General features: G+C 35.9%; 1 protein-coding gene across 1 annotated transcript in view; it reads right to left on the bottom strand.

Moving 5' to 3' along the window:
• LOC149820331 (ATP-dependent zinc metalloprotease FTSH 5, mitochondrial-like) overlaps nt 1–26,871 on the bottom strand; it is a 57,871-nt gene that overhangs the window by 4,915 nt on the left and 26,085 nt on the right. The window contains exons 3-5 of the mRNA XM_089983407.1: nt 23,622–23,882; nt 18,966–19,202; nt 18,751–18,875 (exon numbers count right to left, since the gene is read on the bottom strand). Coding sequence (XP_089839533.1) covers nt 18,751–18,875; nt 18,966–19,202; nt 23,622–23,882 — 623 coding nt within the window. The remainder of the gene's footprint in view (nt 1–18,750; nt 18,876–18,965; nt 19,203–23,621; nt 23,883–26,871) is intronic.

Raw genomic sequence — 26,871 nt, 5'->3', positions numbered from 1 at the left:
CAACAACAACGCCACAATTTCCTGACAGCGTCACTCAGAAGACCTTGCAGGTATCTCAACAGATGAGGGAAGGTCGTTTCCGACCCCCAGCTTTGCAGCCAATTGATAGTTATACGTCATAGTGAGCAACACTACTCAAATCACTCCCTAATGTCTAGGCATTCACTCGCCTAGCCCAACATCACCATACGCGGTTAGGATCACCTAATGTGATTTCTAGGTGAATCAACCCTAACCTACATGCACCCCCGTGTGAACCAAACGCTACGTGTGGGATATTTCATCCGAATAGAGAGGTACTTAACAAAATCTCCAAAGGCAACCATCCTTTGATCCATTGGTCCAATGCTTAACCAAACAACGTTCTAGGTGCCACCAGACACCGTCATACCACCGACGACACCATTGTTCATCGCATGACATGCTACCACCACACATCACTGATAGTCCAACGCATACCGCTCGTTACTATATTTGATGCAACACTGCACTTGTCACATCCCAACTCCGTAAGTCTATGACACTCAATGCATTTGACTAGATGCAATAAACCATACATAGCCACGAGGAAAAACAAGACAACAAAATTAAATATTTTATTAATGAAAATATCACACAAATATATAAGTCAATCACATTACAACACTCATGCACACACACGCACTATAAACATTCATCCTCTCTCACCTATACAACAAAAAGGGTGAGCAATATCAAGGTTGTCAGCATTGTATTGTACGGTATGATACTTATCGTAACTATGAAGAAAAATGATACATACGCACTCGTATTGTGATATGAGTGTGTATCGTATGTATTGTACGATACAGGCCCATACACACTTAAAAAGGGCCAAAAAATATTTTTGTTTTGTTTTAAAGACCTCTTGAGGCCAACTCCCTCATTTGTGTAGAGGCCATTAGAGAGGTATCCACACACCCTAAAACTTGTGAGAGCAATTTGAGGGCCAATCCGTGCACAAGGGAGAGGGATTTTGCGATTTCATCAAGTGATAGTCATTTTCACCATTTTTCCACTCAAGGAAGTGGGTTAAGGTAAAAAAAAAAAACCTTATTCTTTCCTTTTTATTGAGCTTTTTTAGGGAAGATGACATCAAATGAGAGAATGACAATGAGCACTCGAATAATGAGTGAAAACTGGTTGAAAATCAAGTGTGACTATTGTCATATTGTTATTTCGAGTGGTATCTCTCGGTTGAAGCATTTATTTAGCTGTGACACATCTCAATGTTGTGGTCTGCATGTCAAGAAAATTGTCGGATTTCGTGAAATGACAATGCAAACAATTACTTACTGGTTTGAGAGAAAAAAGACAAGAAAAAGTGATGAGTGAGGCAAAAATGGATGAACTCCTTACTTCTGATCCTACAACCTCTAACGCAGCATCAAAAGTATAAAGTTCTATAGCGAAGGAGAAAAGTGTGTCCGGTGCTAGTAGTAGTGTCGTGGGCACAAAAAGAAGAGGAGGAGAAAGAGGAGTAGGAGGGAGTTCTTCGAGAGGAGGTAGAGCTAGAGGCTCTATTAGGAGTTTTCTCCCTCCTAGAACTGCCCTTGGGCGCAACCCGACATTCGTACTGCTACTCCTCAACATTTAGTCGAGCAAGAGAATGTCATAGTTGGGAGATGGTTTTATGATGTCTGCATTCCTTTCAATGCGGCAAATTTCTTTTATTTTCAGGCCATGGCAGATGCCATAACTAGTATCGGGCCTGAATACAAGATGCCTTTGTATCATGCTTTGAGAGGAAAAATTTTAGAAATTAATGTGAAAGAAGTGAAGGCATATTGCGATAAGATGAGATAGTCATTGAGAGAAACTGGGTGTAGCATCACAAGAGATGATTGGACCGACAAAGTCAAGGACCTTAATAAATTTTCTTGTTTATTGCCCCAAAAGAACTATATTTTTGAAGTCAATTGATCTGTCTGATATGCCCAAAACAACAGATGTATTGCTCACAGTTTTTATCAGGTTGTTCAAGAGTTTGAACCTAAAAAATTTATGCATTTTATTACTGATAATGCAACAAATTATAGTGCAACAAGTAAATGATTGAAAGAAAATTTTGGGCCATTCTTTTGGACCCCGTGTGCTTCCATTGCATAGGCCCCATGCTTGAGGACATCGACAACATGAATGAGGTACAACATACAATTGAATGCGGACAATAAATTACTAAATTTATTTACAATCATGCATGGGTTTTGAGACTAATGAGAAAGTACATTAGTGGTACTGAGTAGATTCATAGTGCACTTACTAGATTTGCTATAAATTTTTTGACAGTACAAAGTCTAGTAAAGAATAGAGTTGCACTCTAAAAAATATTTTCATTAGATGAGTGGAATGCATATTCCCATGCAAAAAAAAAGCCTAGAGAAATGGTAGATATTGTATTTAAAAGTAAATTCTGGGATTCATGCGTGAACATGTTGAGAATAACTATACCATGATAACGAAAACAGACCAGCTATAGGTTATCTCGACGAGGCCATGAATAAGGCAAAAGAGGCCATTAGAGATAATTTAAAGAAGAAAAATTGTACATATCTATATAGAACATCATTGATCATAGGTGGATAAGGCAACTTCATAAACCCCTTCATGCTGCAACATATTATTTAAATCCTACATTTAGATACTCCCCTACGTTTAAAATGGATAGGAAAGTCAACAAGGGGCTTTTGGATTGGATCGAAAGGTTGAACCCTAATTATAGTATTCAAGATCAAATTCATAAGGAAATGAAAACCTATAATAATGCATTGTAAGATATTGGGAGATTTACAGCAATGTGAACAATGTGTCCAGGTAATTTATTTTGTCTATTTCAATTTTAATTTCATATTATTATTCAATTATGATGTTTTGTATGATTTTATATTTGTTATTGTCTTATTGATTTTTCATTTTTTTTAAACAAGTGGTGGGCCAGGTTTGGAAGATGTTCTAAATTTGAGAACTTTTGTCATTTGCATTCTTAGCCAAACATGTAGTGCAAGTGGATGCAAAAGAAATTGAAGTGTCTTTTAGCACATCCACACCAAAAGAAGAAATAAATTGAAGCACAAAAGGCTCAATGACATCGTCTACGTTCGCTACAACTTACGACTGAAGCAGTGGTATATACAATTATAAATTTTATTTGTCATTTTCATTTAAAACCCAACTAATTTTAATTTTTTCATGTCATCTTTTTAGGCAAATCGAAAAGTTATTAACAAGAAGGCACAAAGAGCAATTAGATCCCATCAGTTTGAAACATTTTGATGAATTTGATACATGGGTTAAAGAAGAAACTCTTTTGAATAAATAGGACATTCAGTGGATTAACATAAAAGGAGCACAAGAGGTAGATGATGAAGACCCCACGTATCTTGGAGACGATGTGGATGTCAAAGGAGGAGAAGAAGAACATAATGATGATAAAGAAAATAATTATGATTATTGAGGTTTTATGTAATATGTTTTAAAAAAACTTGGTTATTTAACACTTAATTGTTTATACACTTGGTTATTTTGTTTTTGTTTATGTAATATGAAAGTATGAGTTTTGTGCCATGTTCCTAATTGCAAGATATTTAATATTTTGCATTGTTCTTGTGAGATATGCATGCAATATTATCTATGATTCTATATTGGTTGACGTTTGATGATGTTTTATGCATCTCATAGAAACATAAATGCTTCACATGTGATTTTATGGTTGTATTTTGTGATTATTGTTTCATGTGATATGATTTTTTTAGAATTTTTGCTAAATTTTTCTGATTTTTTTGGATTTTTTGAAAAAATGTTATTAAAAATTTATAATACATTTACGTTACGACACGATATGGTGTAATTGATCGATACGGGTTATTATACAATACATACAACCTTGAATAATATATAGAGGAAGACATAACAGCTAAGGGTGTCAACGGGCCTGGTTTACCCGGACCCGACCCGAACCAAACCCTATAGGGTCCAGGTATGGTGATAAATAAGAAGACCCGATTAAGACCCAGGTCTGAACCTGAAGGTTCGATTAATACATGGACCCGGGTATAGTTTGTGAATTTTTACCCAAATCCGACCCAAGTTCCGATTAAGACCTGCAATTTTTTAATGTAGAAATGATAAAAAATATGGTTTTACCGAGTACGGTCCAGGTTTTGTTCATGTAATTCTTATCGGGTTCGAGTATGGTCTTTCTTATAGTGAACTCGATTAGACCTAGGTCTGGACCTGATACCATACCCAAAAATCTGGTCCAAGTCTAGTTCCACATGGGTCCGAACCAAGCCCGACCTGTTGACCCCTAATAACAGCTAGTTTGACTACAACAAATTAGATTGATAGTTGTTACAAACCCAATAGCTAGTTGGTCAATCTCATTTGACCAAAAAGAAAAGTAAATAAATAAAAAAAAATTACAAATTTTGGTTATCTTAAATAATGACTAATAATAATAATAAATAAAATCCTTATTCTACCCTAAAAGTATACAATATGTAAAATTATCCTAAACTATCCTTTTACTAAAATCTAAATCATAACAAGCATACTTTTAGTAAATTTGAAATTACATTGAGAAAGAAAATACAAAAGAAATACAAAGGAAAATACCTATAAGTATACCTTATTATACTTAGGAATATAATACAATGCATATTTCTTAACAAAATGCAGATTTCCTGCAAGCATATCAGAATGAGAGACAAACAAAAGATATTAAGGTACAAATTACTGAAAATATATAATATTGCTTCCATCTATTATCAATGGCAATCTCAATGCAACTCCTTAAATGTTCTCCACACATGGCAGTGCTCACAAGATATCTAAACCTTGTATTTTTTACCACCAAACAACAAACCATTACAAGATATCTAAACCTTGTAGTGGATCGGAGGGAAACAAGCCCTGCCCCGCCTTGCCCCGTTTGGACTGGAGATGGAGGCGGGGATGGACTTATTCTTGCCCCCGCCCCGTCTCTGATTCCTGTTAAATAAATTACTATTATACCCTTATACATATAAAATCCTATATATATATATATATATTTCTAACCCTAACATAAAACCCTTACTCAAATCTCTCTTTTCTCCATCCTCTAGCGAGCTGTCATTTCTCTCCTCTCTTTCCTCTAACGACATAAGGTGGAGAAACAGGGCCTTGCCCTGCCTCGCCCCGTTTAGACCAGGGATGGAGGACATGAAATGGGGAAAGGACCGGGGAGGGTGGTTAAAATCAAAACCCGTGCAGGGATGGAGGGCCAAATTTTGTGACGGGGCAGAGGTGGAGACCTTGTTCCCCGCCCCGCCCCGCCCCGCCTCGCTCCACTGCCATCCCTACCTTCTGATAGTTGTAGTAGAAGAGAGAGAGAGAGAAGCAATGGAGAAGAATGAAACACAATAGGGTTTCTTCAAAAGAATGGGGGTTTACAACATAAAGGGGTCGATCTCCCCTCCACTACACAAGATGACAAAAATAGAAGACTAAGATCCCTAATGCTATGTTGAAGATATTTATATTTGTTCCATGTTGGTTATCTTGCATTTTGGATGAATTTAATTAATTCTTCTTTTTTGTGAGCTCCTTTGAGTTCTTATATTTAATATATTTGTTGTCGTATGAGTTTATCTTCTTTGAAATACTCAAGCCTTTAGGACTCTATTGCTAAATTGTTTATATTTGATTGATATTTTATGTTTAATATATGTTTAGAATTTATATTTTCTTGAAAAATATGTTGCTCTTATCAGTACGATCGTCTTATTGTAAAATTCTTAAAAATTAATTTTGAAGTATATTGTAAAATCGCATATTTTAGTACAATCATTTTATAATTTGGACGAAATTTTGGTAAGTCTGGGAGAAAAATCATTTGAGGCTCGATTTTTAGACTGAAGTTTTTGAGTCTGGGCTTGACCCAGGTCTCATCGACAAGGTCAAGGTGAGCCAAACGAAACGTGAGAAAAAGTTTTAGTTTCGACCTTTAAATTCGAGCAAAATTTGGGTTATTTTCAGGCGAAATTCAGAATTTAGTATTCATGTAATATAGCGTTGGATGCATCTCGGAATTCTGAGCGCAACAATATTTTACTTTTCTGAATTCGAGTTTCGGTTTGCCCGAAAATTGTGTTTTTCTGAAAATTGAGCAGTTTGTCAAAATGGATCCGGAGTTAGATCGGATTGGATACAAGGCCTAAGATCCGAATTTTGTATGGATTTGGGTCCTACTCAAATCTAGATTTGATCCAGGTCTTACTCCAATTTTTGGATCTGGTATGGGTTTGGATCTTGGATCTGGTATGGGTTTGGATCTGGATCCAAGCCCCACATTTTTCCAGCTTTAAATTGAATATAAAGCTTTCTTTTGGGGTTAAATAAGGTTAGGGAGCCTTCTGGATTAATTTGGTTATTTTTTGTACCTTTAGATAATTTTTAATTTATTAATAATTAATAAATAATTAATTAAATAATATTAATTTCAGATTTTTATTTTAGGGCTGAGTGGGACTCCTTGAAAGAGTCCTTATACTTACTCAAAGAGAGTTTTAAAAGGGGTTGGAAAGTTTAAAAAAATAACAATTGTGGAAAAGTCGATATTTGAAAAAGTTTCAAAAAATTAAGAAATAGAGAGAGAGAGAGTTTCCATCTTTTTGGAAACTCTCTTAGAGAGGGCTGGAGAAGGGGGGGGAGGCATCACCCCCTCTCCCACTCATTACTTAAAAGAGAGAGAGAGAAGGAAAAAGAGAAAGAGAGAGGGAAAGAGGAGAGAGAGAAGGCCTTCTCCAGCGATCCAACCCTTGATCCACCATTATTTTTCTCTTTTCCTTCGATTCAAGCAAAGGTGGTCTCTTCTTTTGACATAAGTAAGAAATCGAATACTGATTCGATTCGATTCTCATGTTATACCATGACCTAAATCCATGGTTAAGGAGTGAATCTATGTCTTCACTCAAGTATACACGGACGAGGATCAATAGATCCTCTTTTATATGGGTGTTTTCCGTTCTTTTCATATAAAAAAAAATTCTGTGTATGGGTTTTCTAAAAAAAACAAAATTTTATTTCATGTTAAGTGAGCTTTTTAACACTTGTTTTATAGTGAATTCGATTTCTTACGTTATTGCATAATATGCATATGATATTGGATGTATGTACAATTGTTATGAACAGGGAAAAAATCTGTAGAAGCATGATGGTCGTGTAATACCTGTTTTTCATGCATATAAATATGTATAGTGCATACATGGTTTGGGTTTTTGTGAAAAAGAAAAAAAAAACAGTAGCATCGGACCATCGAGGACCCATACAATCTGGTTGGGGACCTCACGGTCTGGCTGAACCAGGGCCAGACCTGTCGTTGTTTTGACAGGTCTGCCAGGCCAGGTTGGGCTGTGTCCGGCAGGCCTGGCCGGGCCTGCTGAACAGGCCCAGGTCAAAACTATAAAAATAAATAAAAATAAATTGTTTTTTTTATTCATTTTGGTGGTTGTTCAGCCCTGACAGCACACACAGGCCCGAACTGGGGCCTGTGCATGGGCTGTCAGGCCCAGCCGACAAGGTCAGCTGGGCTGGCTTAGCCAACCCGGCTTGGCAGAGGCCTCCTAGCCCAGTCCGGCCCTTGGGCAGGACTGGGACAGGTTTGGTCAGACCCGACCCAGCTGACTCAGGTCAGCAGGGCTTGCTGGGAACCCCAGCCGACTGGGTCGGCTGGGTGTGAGCCCTGTAGAAAAAAAAAAACCCAGCCAACTGACAGTTGGCTGGGTGCAGATTGAATTATAAACCCAGTCGACTGTCAGTCGGCTGGGCATGGACCAGAGGTAGAGTATAAAGAAAAAAAAAAGTTTACAAGTTATGATTTAACTGTCCAGATGTATTACTTAAAATTTGGATCAACTGTGTATGTGTAGAGGAATAAAAAGTTTGTATGCTTGCAGAGTGATACATTATGCTTAATTGCAAAGTTGTGACAGGTTTTGCTGCATATACAGGTGCTTATATGAAAATGGTAGTCATTGCATGTAGGTGATGGCATGTGTGTTTTAATTGAAGTGATTTATTAATCAAAATATGCAATAGACATGATCATGACTAATGAATGGAAACATGCAATTGATTTGAAAACATGCATTAAATGGAAGCGTGCACTTGACATTATCACATGAATTGACTGTAAACATGTTTCTAACTATCCTTGTTTCCTACGCATAGCTGAAAGCTGCATATATGAATATACATTTAGAAAACAAGTGAATTATGGCATGTTGTTATAGTTTTTGCTTAGGGTGCATCGATGATCGTAATGAGTTATTGTGGGCTTGGTAGGCCCTAAGCTTTGGGTTTCTCTCTCTTTAATCATCTTAAATGTATCGCGAAAATTATATTTATTTTTATTGCGTTATGTTCACACTGTTCTATGCAAGGTTGTTAAATGCGATGAGGCGAAGCGAGGCGTTGAGCCTGTTATGAAGCGATGTGTAAGCCTCGAGGCGTTGAAGCCTAAGCTTCATGATCAAAATAATAAAATATATAATATTAATAAAATAATGAAAAATTTAAATAAAAATTAATAATAAATAATAAATAACAGTATAAATTAAATTGTGTCCTCACAAGATCAATTAAGTTCCAAATCCATCAAGAACCACTAGAACTCCACCCTCAAGCGCAAGTGCTCCACTGCCGGCAACCCTCCGGCCAAGCGATCCAACAGCTCCAAAAAAGATAAGTAAAAAAATAAATAGACAATTTCTTCTTTGAAGCACGTAAATAAACCGGTAGACAATTTCACCACCGCTCCCTCGCTGCGCTTCCTCTCGTTGAGTAATAATTACTTTTCCGGTGAGATTCCGCCGTGTTTCGGGACCAATTCCCAGCTCCTGGAGGCCATGGATCTGTCGTCGAACCTGCACAATGGTTCGTTGCCGTCGGAGATCGGGACCGTACGGTACCTCAACCTCTCGTCCAACAGGTTCTCCGACCCGATACCGCCGGAGATCGGCCAGAGCATCCCGCAGAATGCGACGCTCGACCTCTCCTACAACAACTTCTCCGGGCCGGTGCCGGAGGTCAGAGCGTTCCTGAACCAGAAGCCGCAGTGCTTCTTCAGGAACCCGAGCCTCTGCGGCGGCCCGCTTAAGAGCCTCTGCAACGTCTCGACGACTCTCTCCAACCCGTCGCCGAACACCACGACGTCGCCGACGACAATTGTGGCCATACCTGAGAGCCTGCCGAAGCAGCCGACGGAGAACGGGAGCCCTCAGTCGGAGAAGCCGCACCATAGGAGACAGCCTGACTCCCGAAACTATCGCCGGAATCGTCGTCGGAAACTTCGCGGCTTTGAGCCTCGTGTCTATGGTCTTCATCTACCGGTACCAGTTGAAGAGAAAGAAGGCCGACGCAGCGGGCGTGGCATAAATTTCCGGAGACCGGAAGAAGAATGAAGACGTCGGGAGATGGTCGTGCCTGCGAGCCAGCCGAAAAGAGAGAGGCGACGACGACGACGTCTCGGATAGCTCGAGCTCCGTCTCGGAATCGGAGGAAGAGCCGCGTGATCAGAAACCGAGCCGCCGGAGCTGGAGCGGCTGCTCAATGCTTCGGCCTACATCCTGGGCGCGAGCGGAACGAGCATCGTCTACAACGCCATCGCTTCCTCACTGCAACAATTTCGCCTCTTCTGATCTCTTTCGAAACAGAATCGAGAATCAGAGACGACATTCAACATGATGTGCACGCCTTAGAAGCGAAACACGTTTCGACTTAGGCGTGCGCTTCACATGAGTGAAGCGTGCGCTTCACATCCTAAAACGCTTCACTGCAACACCTCAATACCTTGAGCGTGCGCTTCGCCTCTGAGGCGTACGCTTCAGGTATTGAGGCGTTTATGTGTTTCTACGGGCGGGAGTCCCGTGATGACTCTCGCAAGGGTAGATGTGAGCCTTTGCCTTGCTTTTGCATGCTAAATTGCAGAACTTAATAATTGGTTTTTAATAAAAAGATAATAAATAAGAACAATGTAATATACGATCTGAGATTTCTCATCGAAAGAATGGGCATCTTAGAGATTCAGTTTTGGGGGACCACAAGGATACAAAAAATTCTGTGTGCTTTACTTATTACCCCTGAACCCGATATTGAGGTTCTTTCTCCTGGTCACAGTTTTAGGGAGAGTCCGCCACTTTACCTGGGGTGGTGTGTTCGACACAAATATTTTGGTATACCAAGAAAGTGGCACTTGTGAGCGTGGAGGATCCCTGGTGTCCCGACATTAGATGTGGAGGTTTAATGTTCCGAAGGTGATTCGATCGAGGGCTAAGTTTGGAATCAAGTAATAAAATACAACTTGTGTGTTAAGTTACCCTATGAACCTTACTTGACCTCGAAAAATCTTATACGTTTGGTGTATCCGAGGGCAATGATAAATAAAAAGAGAAACTTAAATTGTATGCATTTAATAGGGCATGCATATGAAAAGAAAAACTTTAAGGAAAGAGAATCATGCATTGCACATAAATCACGCATATTCCTTTTATGCATTAGATCATGCACATTTTATCTGTTCCTTTAATTGTTAAATGTTGGAGAATACATAATATTGTTCTCTATTACATGTCATATGATCGTATTGCTTAAATAGTGATCCCTACTATTGCTTACATGTTCTTTAATGTTAATAAATGTTTCCGGTTACATGAATGCTTAATTGAATTATGTAATTATCATAATTGCATTTTATTAAATTATTACATAAAATCTTATTTGTGTTCTTTATACTCATTTATTTCATTAGAGGGTTTCGTACGCAAAATTCTTCGGATTTCAGACACCCTCTTTTTATGGTTTTTCGCAGCCACAAAAGATCAGTGAAGCGACTAGCTTCTGGGAGAGCTACGGGTGTCACGTTTTTGCTAGACAGTTCACAGATGGACAGCGTGACTCAGTCTTTTTTACTTTCCTTTTTCATATAAGTGTTTATGCATTCTGAATTTCATTTATGCAGTTGTATCGAGACATATCACTTATTATTCAATAAAAATTAGGTTTCGTATAGATGATAAATGTAAGAGTTTTTGTGGTGTGTTTGGTTATCCAATCGAGAGTGGAACGGTAAAGGCCCTAGGTTTCTGGGAAGACTTTCGCAATGGTTTAATAAAAAAAAATTGTATTTTCAAGGGATATGAGTTGGGGTCGTTATATATATTCCTTGTGTTTATCTCAATTGCTATTGTACCTTGCTTGAATTATTGCTAATATTAAAAATTATGGATTAAGGTGGTACCACTATATTTTGTTGGGGAACTAAACCATACTTTCTTCATATATATATATATATATATATATATATATATATATATATATATATATATATATATATATATATATATATATATATATATGATGAATTAATCTGTGTTATTCTTGTTTAAAATATATAGTTGAAACTAGATACATATATTCTATAACCATTTTTTAACTATTGGGTTAAAATGTTTTCTTTTAATAACTATTTGGTTAGGATATCCTCCTTTATATAGTTGAAACCTTTGTGGTGTTCTCTCTAACGGTTTTTAAAGATGATATGAGAAAGAAATTTTGCTTTTTTATGCATCATGAATAAAGAGATAGCTGATGAAGTCATTTGGTAAATATTATCAATGAAGACTTGGATCAATCATTTGTTTTTGTTTTTTCAAACTTTCGGTAATTACACCATAAGTTTGAGGGGGAGTGTTAAAATGTATTGATTCATATATATATTAACTTTTTTACACATGTAATTATTAAAATGTATATACATATAATATGTATATATACAATATATATACATGTATCTATATGTATACATGAGTATGTGGGTCTTTTTTGACTAGTCAATAGAGTTGTTAGAACAGTCCGCTGTTGGACTGTTCCAATAGCACTATTGAGACTACCTCTTATGTATAAATTGGGGTAAACCCCACATTTGTTTCTAATACTTTTCCTAAGTATTCTACTCAATAAAGATGATATTTTTTATGTTGTGTTGTTTTTTTTACTCTTTAAAGCCTTGTATATGCACTTTGTGCTTGTATAGTGCTTTAGTGACTTTGTTTTGTTTTTTATTGGGCTTGTAATAGTGTATGCACTTTGTATTTGTTTTTTTAGCATATTTTAGCATAATAACTCCAATCACAAATTCAGACAAAAATCCATAGTTGGTCCCATCTAACTTCACCGGAGTGACTTGAATCGGGTCTCCCTTCTCCATACTACCGCAACCCCCAAACTATAATAACAAGGAAGCTGCACAAAACAACTACCAACAAAGAAAGTACACCAAATATGGAGAGAACACTAACAGTTTAATCAGCAACACAGCAAGTACGATATTAAATAAACCTTCAACAAAAATTAGACCAGCCAAAAATACCACTCAATGCTGAGAAAAACAGCCAGCCAATCATACTAATCTCAATGTTGTGAAAAAAAACACTACCGAAGCACCAAATATACTGGAAAACAACCCAACAGCAGCACTAACAGTACCCAGAATCAAACTAAGGCAGAAAACCCACAAAATCAGTCTATCCGATAGCCTATATAGACTGAAGTCTGCTTACGGCCTCTACTAAATACCCAAAAACTTTACCAAATCTTCACCAGACTGCTAAAACTCAAGTCCAGCTTGCTTTCAAAACATTTTCCATGTAAAAACAATCCAACTACATCAAATCTTGGTGAACATCCATCCACAAGATCAGAATGTGCAAAATATGCAAATCTGGTCATTGTAGACGTCAATATCCAGAAATTCCTCAAAAATCTGATATATCTCCTATGCCCCCCAAACCATGATTGGAAATACTTCTAAAATCAAGATTGAGTGAAACCCTAACTCAGATGATAAAAAACTGGTTGACCATGCACCCACTGTTGATGTCAGCACGATCTCGACAAATGATGAACAGTCGACAATGGCCATGCTCCTCCCAAATCACACTCTCAGCCTCCTCACAATCAAGAACCTTAGTTGTCAAAGGCGGCGCATAGGCGGCCTGGCAACCTAGGCGCAGCCCCACCGCTTGGGCAACCAGGTCTGAGCGGTGAGGCCTTATATTGCTGCTTAGGTCGCCTAGGCTGTCACTGCCTAGGCTTCCTTTTTTTTTTTGAAGATTCTTTTTTTTTTAAGACATCATTTGTTTTCTTTATCGAAGAGGAGGAGGAGGAGGAGAAGAAGAAGAAGAAGAAAGAGAAGACATGTTATTTGTCCATTGCTTGTATTATGTTTATTGTTGAGAAGAAGAAGACATTATTTGAGAAGAAGAAAACATTATTTGTCTATTGTTTATATTATGTCTATTGTTGTTAAATTTTTTTGTATACATGATTTTATTTTGTGTATTGTTCATTCACATTGTTAGTTGCATGGTTTGTTTATTCAATTGTTAATTTATTCTTAATTTGTTTGAGCAGGTTAAGGTTATGTAATATAATTGTTTTACATATTATTTGTCTATTGCTTATTATTGATTAATTTTATGATGTATACATGTTTCTTATTATATTTTTATGTTTTTTTAAATTTTTTTATTTTGGGTACCGCCTAGGCCTTTTTAAGGGCTCACCGCCTAGCACCTATGACAACTAAGGCAAGAACATGGCTCTGATACCATGTTTGTTATAGAAGGAAAAGAGAGAGAGAGAGAGAAAAGCAATAGAGAATGAAATTCCACTAGAGGGGGGTGAATAGTGTAATTCGTTGCAGATCGATAATATAAAAAATAAGACAATTAGGCACAACACAATAAACACAGGATTTATACTGGTTCGGTCGAGTTACTGACCTACATCCAGTCCCCAAGTAAATCACTTGAGTCTTTCACTATATAATCCGTGTTACGGGATAAATAGTACAACACCCTCTTCCTCAGAGATTTACTTCTCTCAACAACGAAGGGAAACACCCTCTTCCTCACATGTCTACTTCTCTCAACAGAGAAGGAAAACACCATCTTCCTCAGAGGTCTTTTACTTCAACAAAAAAGGAATACAACAGAAAACAGAAAGTTACAACACTTTTCTATAGAACCTTCAGAATGATATGCAGGATTTGAATGCACATTTGAAGATTCTCACAGAATGTTCTCTCTTTTGAAAATAGGCAGAATAATCTTTCAGGAGAACAGAATGTTCTTTTTTTATTTTTCTTCAGACACACACTTGATTCTTTTGTCAGAGAGCTTTTCTTGTCTTTTTCTCTTTCCTTTTCTAAGCTCTTTTTCAATGTGTCATGTAATAATATTTCTCTTTGAAAACTCACATGTATTTTTTTGAAATATTATTTTATCTGTATATATACATCTTCAAAAATAGTCGTTGCTTTTTGAAATGCTATGAAATAATTGTCCTTTTGTGATGTGAGATGCCTAGTTATCTCAAAAACAACTTTTATAAGAAAAGGTGGGTAATAGTGTGTGTACTATATTACTTTTTCATAAATCGTCACTTCATAAATTAAATAATTGTTAAGTAATAAATGTTTGGTGTATTTAAATAATGATAGTTTCTTCACGTCGTCATTTCTAAATTAAATGTTTTGAGGTACAATATACGTTGGTGTATTTATAAATGAGATTTAATTTGTAATGTGTCATTCCTCAAATAAATGTTTTGTAGTACATTAAACGTTGAAGTATTTAGAAATGTAATTTATATTATAATTTGTCATTTCTTAAATAAATGATTTGTAGTATATTAATTGTTTGAGTTTATTTCTATTACAAATCGTTAATTCTTTGTTTAAATATATGAGAGTATAATAAATGCTTGTTTAGTACTTTATTTTACAGATGGTCATTTCTTGAGTAATACTTATATTACAAAGTCATTTCTCAAATAAATGCTTGTGTATTATGAACCAATATATTTTTTCACAATTTGTCTTTTCTTACATAAATGTTTATGTATTATGAACCAAAATTTCTTACGTAAATGTTTGTGTATTATGAACCAATGCATTTTGTCTTTTCTTACATAAATGTTTTTGAAATCACAAGCTTTTATAGCTTGTCAATTTGTCTTTTTTATAAATGTTTGTAGGAAGTACAATTAATGCTTTTGAAATCATGAGCTATTATATCTTGTCAATTTGTCTTTTTCATAAATACTTGTAGGAAGTACAATTAATGCTTTTAAAATCATGAGCTATTACATCTTATCAATTTGTCTTTTTCATAAATGCTCGTAGGAAGTACAATTAATGCTTTTGAAATCATGAGCTATTATATCTTGTCAATTTTTCTTTTTCATAAATGCTTGTAGGAAGTACAATGATTTGTTTCAAAAATGTGTTTTTGAAATACTACAATATACATAACGTTCTTTTTATGAAAGCTTGTCTTTTTGTATATGAATAGCTTGTATGATTTTAAAGCATATAGTGTAATATGAAATATGCATGCTTCTGAAGGTTCTGTTACATATGACTCTAAAGAAGAAAAAAGACATCTTGAAGCAGTCGATCATCTTAGATAGTCTTTAATGCATCTCTTTGGCTCATCAAGCTTTTTCTTCAATTCATGAGTATGATTGCATCAGAATGTTGTACTTGAACATAAAGCCTTCACTATCTTCAAGTGAAAGATCCTTGCATCAAATACACGTTATATTCATAGCACATTATATCCAGTCATAATATAACATATTCAATTTCATATATGAAAGCATATCATATTTATCATATCATATTTATCATATCTCATAAAAGCATATCATATATATTTATCATGTATCATCAAAACATAGTTTCTCAACAAAGAAGACCGAAATACAATAGGGTTTCTTACTTCAAAAGAATGAGGGTTTACAACATAAAGGAGTCGACTCTCTGCTACACAAGGTGAGAAAAATAGAAGACCAAGGCCCTTAATGCTATGTTACAAAAAAACCTCTCAAAAGTAAACTTATATACACAGCTATGAGGGTAGCACAAATACATGTAATATGACAGTCTTTAACACATTCTAAGTATCTTTCTCAACAAGACAAGTGCTAAATTATTCTATGGAACGTGTACTTGACAAATTTTACAAAGGACACATAAAAAGAAAGTTGCATTATATAAGAACAAACAAAACTAATACAAAACCTCACCTGCCAATAAATTTGAAAAATCATTACTTAAAGCCTTGATTGGATCATAGTCAGAAAGTTCGTTCTCATTTCTCAACAATTTCTCGGTGAAAGAATTTCTTGGGAGATTTTAAATTTTATTATTTTTATCGAAAAAATCTCGGCAGAATATCGGTGTATGAAAAACTAAAACCAAGGAGTATATACTAGAAAGGAATTTTTGAAAATAACTCATACAATATACCTTTGATATAAGACATGTGAAGGAAAACGAAGGCGCCTTCTATCAGCAAAGCTACAAAATTAGTCCCATACTGAGTAGGAGGGGGAACGAAGGCCCCCTCCCTCCTTTATTTAAGAGGGTTCTTTCTCTAGTTTGGAATCAATAAAGTAAAAAAAAGGTGGCCACATAGTGAGAATCTATGCAGCATACTAGAACCGACACAGGTAAAAGTCAGGTCAGACCCGACTCAGATATGTTTGTTTTATTTTTTATTTTTATGAGAGAGAGAGGGGTTGGTCGTGGTCAGAGGAGAAGGGGGTGGAATCTTAATCCATCGCCCCCTCACCCCATTAGTTCTAAGTTTTTTGTTTTTCTTTCGAGCAGTGTACAAAGAGCCAACCAGTGTTTCCATTATAGCACTTAAATGCCAGACTGAAGTGCAAAACCACTTGTTCTTTATTGATTAAATAACTCAAACTAAAGCTCTTTCATTAAAGGAATCAATGGTGAGAACATTTAGCCATTTTAACCTGAGGCACCTCATTCTGCGTTTTTAGGAACACTAATATATATATATATATATATATATATATATATATATATATATATATATATATATATATATATATATATATATATAATGTGTGTGTGTAGCCGTACCACAAAAAATCCTATTTCTTATCCTCTTTTTAACAGTTTTATATCAGCCCATACTCACATTTTTTCCCACATTTTCCCTTCACACATCTCCATGTGTAAAGGATCAGCATAAGTGCCTAATAATTTAAGCATGCTGAAAAGTTGACCAAGAATAGAACCCAAAAGTCAGATCCCACCTTGCTAACAGTTATAATGATGACAAATTAAGGGTACATTGGTTTAAAAGAGCAAATCAAATTACAGAAAGGAAACTTGAAATTTTATGTGGCAACAGACATCTTTCATGACTTGTCAGACTTGAAGCTTGTCGGAGATACCATTAATCTCCATCCTCAAGCATTAGTTAGCTGCATCCATCAAAAAGCTGTTGGATTTTTTCACTATGCAGACTCTTATCAACAGATTAGCTGCCACATCTTCAACAGGGTGCACACCTCCAAAAGGATGGATAAAGCGTGGGTTTACAAACCCCCAAAACTTTAGCCAATCTCAACAAGTACTCAAAATTTCCACCTGTTCCAGGGATTTCCACAACTGCGGGACTTTTCTCACTCATTGTCATAGAGGAACAGCATGAAACCCATGGAATTTGTCAAGATCACTGCCATGCCTAGAGCACTAAAACAATCTCCCAGGTTCTGTATTGTCTTCCAGAGGGGTATAGACATACAGCAACTTCAACTGTTCCAGACAATCATAATCTTGCTTGAGTACATCAGAGAGACAAATGGCCCACAAAAGTGTCTCACACAGATAACTCGCACATAAGATTAAGGGTATGCAGGCAGATTCTTCACTCGTGTAGACACATGACAAGCATCCATGGTTAATCCAAGTGTGTGCTTGATAAAGCTATAAGATGTCCCTTGAAATCACATTTTACATGGACCAAAACCCATCTCTGATTCATTGCCATGCATCCTAGAACATTTTAAGAGACTTCAAAAGCCATGCTTCCCTTGTATCAAGAGCTTAGAAGTTTATTAAAATAGCTGAAACCTGAAAACCATATACAACATTAGGAATGTATGAGAAAACTCTTTGCTGGATTCTTTTATCACCTGAAACAGATCCAAGCCCCTCATATTCCACCTTGGTAATAAGAGCTTATATAGTTATATTGTTGTAGAAAGGGCTTCTGCTACTCCCAGATGGAACAGTGGGAAAGTCGGAAAGATTACTATTACATATATCAGAATTGTGCCTTGTTCACTTAGAAGTTGGGACAATCAAATTTATGTTGATTTCAATATGTTGACATTCTTGAGTCTGATTTAGGGCCATAGATCTATAATATCAATGAGACAAGTGAACAAATGCTTCACATGCAATATAACTAGTACAAGTATATATAGAACAATCGTCCAATAGGAAAAAAAAATATTACCACGTGCATATGACTCCAACAGGTCTTTCTACGTTTATTTTTATGAATATCGTTTACAATGTATGAAACAGATGGAAATATTAATCAAAGAAAAAAAAAAGCAAGAACTTTCTATGTGCTAGGGAATATTGAGAATGCATGTAAAGGAATCAAACTAAACAGATACAATTATTTCAAGGAATTAACTCTACATTTCTCACCATAACCATCTGATGCACAAGATGCAAACAACAGAAGGATTGAGATTAATTTCAAATGCAAGAATATTATTTGAAAAGAAGCAGCAGAAGTGAATGTTATACATGGGAAAAGATAATGATCCAATAAAAAGAAAAGAGATAATTTCCATTGCCTTGGGATCTCGAAGGTAATGAACAATTTCCTCCAATTCAGCTTTTGCCTCATCAACACCCTTCACATCATTAAATTTTGTGTTAGATTCCATGCTTGGCTGCACCTCTTCATTTAGCCCAAGGCCTATTAAAACCAGAAAAGATGCTTTGAATGCTTTATTCAATTAAAAATAGCACATGAAGCAGCAGCTATCTATAAGCCGAAACAACAAACCCTTGCTGATTCCTCGATCTTCAATTAGGGCACCAACACCCGAAATAAGGAGGAAGGCTAATGCAATCGTTCGGAAAGTTCGCCACAACTGTTCTTTAAAATGACCACCTTCTGCTGTCACCATATGGATAGGAGCATTTGCAGTTCCAAGAATGCCATCTTTGGTAGACTTCCCCACATTCCTAAAGGCTGAAAGACTCGCAATACTTTCTTGTTCCCTCATCGAGTTTGTAATTCCTGCTAAGTACCACTCATTATCAGCTAATCAGTCTTTGTTGTGAAAACAAAACTAAAACATATCTACACAAACCACATAAAGAGTTTGGAAGGAAACAATATAGTTCAATGTTGTCAGTATCTGCGCGTATAGGGCTGAATCATCCGATATGTATCGTATCGCCAGAAAATTGATACGCAATTGGCCTGAATCAGCTCATTTTCAAAAAAACCTGAAAAATGGTCAAAATATTTGTTAATATTATTTTGACACATGTCTTCCTGTGGATAAAAGTTGGGTGATTCAAAAAAACGATTCACCTGAATCGGTATCGGCCGATTCACCTGAATCATTTGAATGGCCCGAGACGATACTGACAACATTGATATAGTTCTTAAAATAAATAATCTCAGTAGATTCTCATCAAACAGACCACATTAAGGCTGTAAGAAACTGAACCATAACATCTCAACAGTAATTGAATTTTGACCTACCAAAGCAGGTCCATTAAGCTAGTTGGGTCTTATGCGTAAGATCAAATTAACAACTGGACCTGGTTTGACTGTTTATAAACCAAATGCCATCCAACCTGATATCTGATTAAGACCAGCATTTCAAAATATAAATATTTCCCACAACAACTGGAGATTACCTAATTAGACCCCGCTCAGGTTCTAACCATCTTGATCAGGATCTGGTCCTACTTAATGAGGCCCATTTGGTCCCCAGGTTGAGACTCAGTACAGGCACCTGAGTCAGATAAGGATCCATACAGAGATCAATCTGGCTTAACACCCAATACATTGACAGCCCTAGATCAGACCATACCTCTTTTTGCATAAGATCTATAAGAAAAAACCTTATAGTAATTTCAATGAAACTCATGCACTTCTACAGGAAAACATACGCAAAAATGCTCACAACAACTTCCAACAGAGAAAAAAAACATATCTTTTTGAAAGGCAAAATTTTGTTAAAATTAGGCAGCTTTTTCCATCTGAGTTTACAAAGTTTCTTCATTTAATAATATGGCAGTGAACCCAACAATTTTCATATTCCAAGAGTTAACTTCCATCAAGCACATACAGTATTACAGTGTAACTAGGGGGTTTCAAGTAGGCCTGGAAACAAACTCAGCCATCCACAACTCAGCTACATTCAGCTTTTTGATATACTGGGTCTCTCTTTTTGGTGTCAAAAATGCATTTAACTCACAAATTTTCTTTTCCCTTGACTCTCATAAAGAGCATGTTTGCCTGGCCCCAGATAAGAATCATTCTCTCACATTTATAAAAGAATGATTCTCATTTTCCCCTTCTCTCACATGCAAGCAAACATGAGAAAATTGGACAATGTAATTCCATCTCACGTGAGTCAGGAAAACACTTAAGAGGTTTTTTTATGCCATAACTCTTAAGAAGCATATTAAGATTTCTCCATATACATAGCCAAAGAGCTCAAGCAGCAATTCTATAGTGATTGTATGGAGGAAAAAAGCTGTCACTTTTCAATGGGGTTTTAAGTTGTATTTAACATCTTCTTCCCCTTAACTTACTTCCCATAAATGACATGCTGGTGATGACATTCTATATACGTGAAGGCAAAAGCTGGTATTATAAATATCTGTCATAGATATGAATTAAGCCTACATTTGTTTTTAGTAGTACAGTAAGTGACAGTTAGCAATACACGACAGTCCCGTGGAGTATGTTCTTAGTGACACTATGGTACTTTCTTTTATATAGGTTTAATAAAAATACATTAAATTTAGTGAAAGATGAAGCTATTATAGTTACTTAAGATAGAAGACACTATAATATAAATTGGCCAGACGATTGAGTATTTGTGGACAAGATGTGCAAGTGAGGTACATATAACATAAGAATGAGTGACTATCATAAACAATAAACAACAAACAACAACAACAACAACTACGCCTTCATCCCAAAACAATTGGGGTCAGCGATATGAACCAAAAAAGAAATTCATTTTGGGTCTTCCACATGAATGCTTTTCCTCCAATCATTTCTATCCAATGTCATGTCCTCGGTGAGGTTCAAAGCATTCATATCCTGTCCTATCATCTCCATCCAAGTCTTCCTAGGCCTACCCCGACCTCTTTTAACTAATATATTTTCCCATTTCTCCAACCTTCTAACTGGAGCATCATTAGGCCTTCGCTGAATATGTCCAAACCACCGTAAACGATTCTCTCACATCTTATTTTCAATGGGTGCAACACCTACCTTCTTACGTATCTCCTCATTCCGAATCTTATCTTTTATTGTATTTCCACACATCCATCTAAGCATCCGTGTAGCTGGAGTATCATGAATGAGTAAATTATAGTTAAAGGGCCCCACCAATAAAAGTCAAGATGGAGTATCACAAAAGGGTTTGGGATGCAGAAGAAGCCAAAAAACAACACTAGTATGATGTATGAGCTGATAAAAGTTCCAAGGTGCTAGGAGAAGAAGAATGACTTGGAAGTAGATGGTAAGTGGAAGCACAAAAAAATGAGCTACTCAGAAATTCAGCGATTGATAGGAAAACAGAAGAATACAGCCCATAAAGTTAACCGCAAGAAGACAGGATAGACTCATTGAAGATGATGGTGATATCATAAGTTTATGTCATGTAGATTCATATATTATAAATGAGAACAATGAGTACATGAGCACCATGTTTAAGTATATTTTGCAAGCTTGCAATATGTTGCATCAAAATCTGATGGTTATCATTTATCACTTTTTTATGGAACCATATTCCACAAACATGGACCGTAAGTTTTCAAGGTTGATGATCAAGATGACAGTCCTAACCAAGGAGTATGAGACTGCATCCGGTCCATAAGTAAGTATACAACGGGCAAATTTAAACCAGTGTTTAAAAACCCACCGAGTCAACCCAGTGACTCGGCCCAACTCATTCCCTTACTGGGTCAACCTAGTGAATGACCCAGAAATTCACAGAATTCAGCCAAGTTATAGGTTGACTTGGCCAAGTCATACGACTCTCTCTCTCTCTCTCTCTCTCTCTCTCTCTCTCTCTCTCTCTCTCTCTCTCTCTCTCTCTCTATATATATATATATATATATATATATATATATATATATATATATATATATATATATGTATATATATATATATATATATTATGAAATATAATATACATATTATGTATATTATATATAAAAAGACAGTTATACATACATTAATAAAATTATACAACAATCATATTATAAAAATATGAATATAATACATATTATATACAATATATTACCAATATACTATGAAATATACATACTATATACATATCTTTACATAGTTTATATAAAACGGGTCACAAGTCAATCCATGACGAGCCAAGTGATGAGTCACTGGGTTTTAAACTATGATTTAAACTAGTATTCCTTGACTAAATGAAACTATACAAGTCACAAATAGGATCTGTAATGTTGTCCCCAATCCATCTCCACGGATGTTGGACAAGTTTAATATTGCCACTAGGAAGTTAATTGACCTGAATGAACAAAACATGAAGGATTACAAACAGCACCAGTTGAACCATGTCACTTGATAGAAGGATAGAGACATGATCTAAACCTCTCCACGATGTTTCTTATAACTATAAGAAAGAAGGTTTATTCATTTTTAGCGAAATGAAGAAATCTTCTATTAGCAAAGATGAAAGCAAACAATACAATCCATGCAAGCACTTTAAACAGAGAGAGAGAGAGAGTCATGCCCTACAGAACTCTCCATGCTGAGCCTCTGAGACCTAGACACCTACTAGACTGAAATATACTCATGGATGTCAAAACACCACTAAATAATGAGCCCAGAGAACAAAATCTGACTTCAGAAATCCCTTTGGCGTGATAACACCAAATCCACCACCATGCTGCCATGATGACAGGCTTGACAGCCTATGGAATAAGCAATACGTAAGAAAAATATGACACTAACATGACCTCTTTTCATAAGGGACTGTGCCACTCATACAATTGCTGACTCGAACACTAACATAGAATAAATCAAACATGACAAAATAGTATGTTTGGCACAGCTTACAATGCACTCCCTATTCCAAAACTATTGCTTTCATAGAAATTCCTTCAACAAACTGCAAAAATCTTATGTCTTCATACTTCTGTACATTTCATCCCTGTATGCAAATTTACATTCTTACATCAATGGGTGCAATGTCTCATGATCTACCAGACTACCAAGCAATGATACCATAGCCACGTAGGCATAGCTATCATATTTCACATTGAATGCTAATAATATGTCAACACCATGTATTCAATATATGTTCAATTAAACAAAAAAATCAAGCAACAGCTTGCTAAAAAAGAATTAGAAACTTAAATAATAAATAACATCAGAGGTAACTCCAAACAGCAAACTAGTTAAGCCTATCATTTCAGTACACACCTCTCTGCAATGTCTTCAGCAGTGCACTTTCGTCCAACCTATCAACACTAACTAATGCTTTCACATACTCAGCAAGAGCTAACTGATTAGAATGAAGAGAAGGCTGACTCTCAAATAATCTGATCACTCCTTCTGCATCAGTACGGTAAAGTTCTTTAAGCAATGCCATCTCATTTGCCCCATCTGAATCACGAACTCTGCGAGCAAGATTTCCAACATAACTTGACAGAAACCTTTCTTGCAGTCCTAAAGACCGAGCTCCTGCAAAGAAAATAGTAAATAAACTCTGTTTAGTTCGCTTCAAAATAAATTTTTGAAATATATAGCTTTTGAAGCAAAAAGTATTGGGAGCCACACAGCCACAGCTGCACACATGCACGCAATTGTCCACTGAAAAGCAGACTTCTAACACGTATGGAACAAGCAAAATTGTGTTGCATGAACTGTTTCCTAGGCAGATAATTACTTTATAAGACATAGCAAGAAGATTCATATCTTAATACTAAGCATTTTCTAAAACCCAAAAATTTTAATTAATGATAATTTTTCTTTGAATTAATAAGATTTTTATGTGAATGCTTTTATTTCGAAGATTTGAAGGTGTAGGTTCTTTATAATTAATTATTGTTTATGTAGAAAAAGGGTTAGTATTATATGTTGAAGCTTAGGAGTGGACCCTATATTGGATCATGGACCCTAATGGAAATGATCCATAGTCCATGCATGGGACCGCTTGACAAGTCCAAAATTTTAAGGAGTGATAGGTGACAAGAGGTAAACCAAGATTAGGAGATTTATTTTTTCTGGTGCCCGTCCATATTAGCCGATCGTATTTGCGTTTTGGTTTGTTTTGGTATAATGGGTCTGATGAAAGGTTTATACCTTGGCCATAAACAACAACCATGTGTGTTGGAAGGGGATCTACGATCTCTTTCGCGTTCTGAAGGTGTCACAAGAGCGCTACATTACGATTTGAGCTTCGTTTTCGTGTGTGGTGTCTAACCGAACAAAAACTGCATTAAGGTACGGTATTTTACAGTTTTCAGCATGTATGGGGTTCAACATAAGCCATTCAAGCATTGAACCTTGTTTTTATGGGTTGAGTACAGAGGATCTAAGTTGGATAAATTTTAATACCAAGATTTTCTTCGCAAAAAGTGTTTTAATTCGTAGAAAAAATCAAACTCGTTTTCCTTTGAAAAAAAAATTTGTATTTGAGTTTTATATTTATGTTAGGTGATGAATTTTTGTTATATGCATCATATTTAATATCTGTAGAAATTGTTTTGATGTTGTTCTTGATGTGCACATGTACTTTTATTTTGTTGGATGAATTTCTTAAAGTCATCTTGAATTTCATAGAAAACCAGAACTTGTGTTGTGTTATTTTAGTCCGACCAGCCAAAAAGAAAAATCTGGCTCTCTCAAACCACATCTCCATAAATCCTAGAATTTGGTAGGAATATTAAATACATGTAAAAGTAGATTCAGATCAAATTGTAGACTAGGATGAGTTGTGATTGAGAGATATGTCATCTGCAAGTTGGAATAGATATTTTCTCATGATTGTAAGCCTGCAGAGATAAAGTATTTTGTAAAAATCATATCTCCCAAAATACTCAGGATCTGTAGCTGAGATTTTAAGATATGTTAATCTAGATAAGGAAGAACACATGGTCAAAATCATCCTCGCGGTTTGGAGACGAAATTTTTTGAATGTTAGTCCAAAATCTGTAGTTTTTATGAACATGTTCTGTCGAATAACAGAAATAGTACATGTTCTAAGATTTTTCTCTCAACTGAAATCGAATTAAATTCTGAAATTTTGTGAGCTTGAACTTGACATATCAAGTCACCTATAGTAAAAATCTCAGTGTCTAATTCTTTTTTGACGATTTATAACGGATTTTTATTTTGAAAGGACATAATTAGACAAGATTCAGAAATTGGGAAAAATAGTCTGTATTCCAGAAATTTTATTTACTGATTTGTAATGAGTTAAGGTCTGAGACCTTGAGGGTATGTATTTAACATACGTAAGAAACTTCAGTTAACATATTAGAGAAAAAATTGTTTTGTATGATTTATGACAAAAATTCTAACATCAGGTAAGTTTATGCGTTATCAGTCTTGAGTTAGTGAATTGTTTTGCTTGTATGCATGAGATGGTTCAAGAGGTGAATCGAACGAGTTGGTGGCATACTGTCGTGAAACATGCAAGCCTGTTGAGGCAGTGTGATGGTGCAATCTCTTGTGAAAAATTCATTTAAATGCAAAGTTTAAATTTTGTCATGATACACACGATGAATATATTATTGTGTCTGGGTGGGGAGATAACTCAATCGAATGATGCATGAGATGATATGCATGTTTGAGCTAGATGGAGCTCATGTGGCATGAGTGCATGCTATGAATGTTGCGGATTCAAAATCATTCCTTGTGGAAATAACGTATGAAAGTTAAATGTGTAAAAGATATACCCAAACAGTGTACTAATTTTTGCTCCTTAGTTGCCCTCTAAAATGGTGGGAACCTTGGATGGTTGTCGTGGGGAACAGGGTGGCAATGAACTCCGTGAAATTTTTCCCCAAGAGAATGATAAGTTGTTCATTGTTCTCGACCATGGCAGTAGGGAACATTTACCACAATTGAGACCCAAGAATGGTGTGGTTTTGGGCTGCGGCTGTTAAGCATTATTGGTATGCCAAGCAGTGGCCATCTAGGATGTATCCTGATGTCACCCCCAAGGAACAGGTGCATACCATATTAATAAAATACAATTGTGTGCGAAAAAATATACCCTTGGGGATTGCCTTGTACTACGGTTTTTTCCTGTAAACAATACCCACAGTGGGGTCAAGAAGAAATTTAAATTGATTGCAAGTAACATGCTTAAGAATTTAAAAATAAGCGTCAATAAGAAAGATAAAAGTTACCTCATACATTATGCATTGATTTATGTAAATTGTTTCACGTACTTTAACATTTTCTAAGGTTGATGTTTGTTAGATTTATGCTTTATGTCTTACTGTTGGATTATGTAAGATTTCGTACGAGAAGTGTAGTTCTCACCCATTGTTTCATATTCCTAAATAGTGAGACTCAGACATAGCTGAGCAACGTGATGGCGGGACTAATGCTAGAGATGACGGATCTATGGATTATTGGGTGTTCTTTTTCTAAACAATATGGGTTGGATGAAAATTATGAACTTAGTTGAAGTTTATTAAATTTTATTTATTAGTTTGAA

Source organism: Nuphar pumila, chromosome 12 (genome assembly GCF_984573655.1).
Source record: "Nuphar pumila chromosome 12, dmNupPumi1.hap1.1, whole genome shotgun sequence".
NCBI lineage: Eukaryota > Viridiplantae > Streptophyta > Magnoliopsida > Nymphaeales > Nymphaeaceae > Nuphar > Nuphar pumila.
The sequence above is the reverse complement of the archived record's forward strand: the minus strand, read 5'-3'. Positions and strand labels throughout refer to the sequence as shown.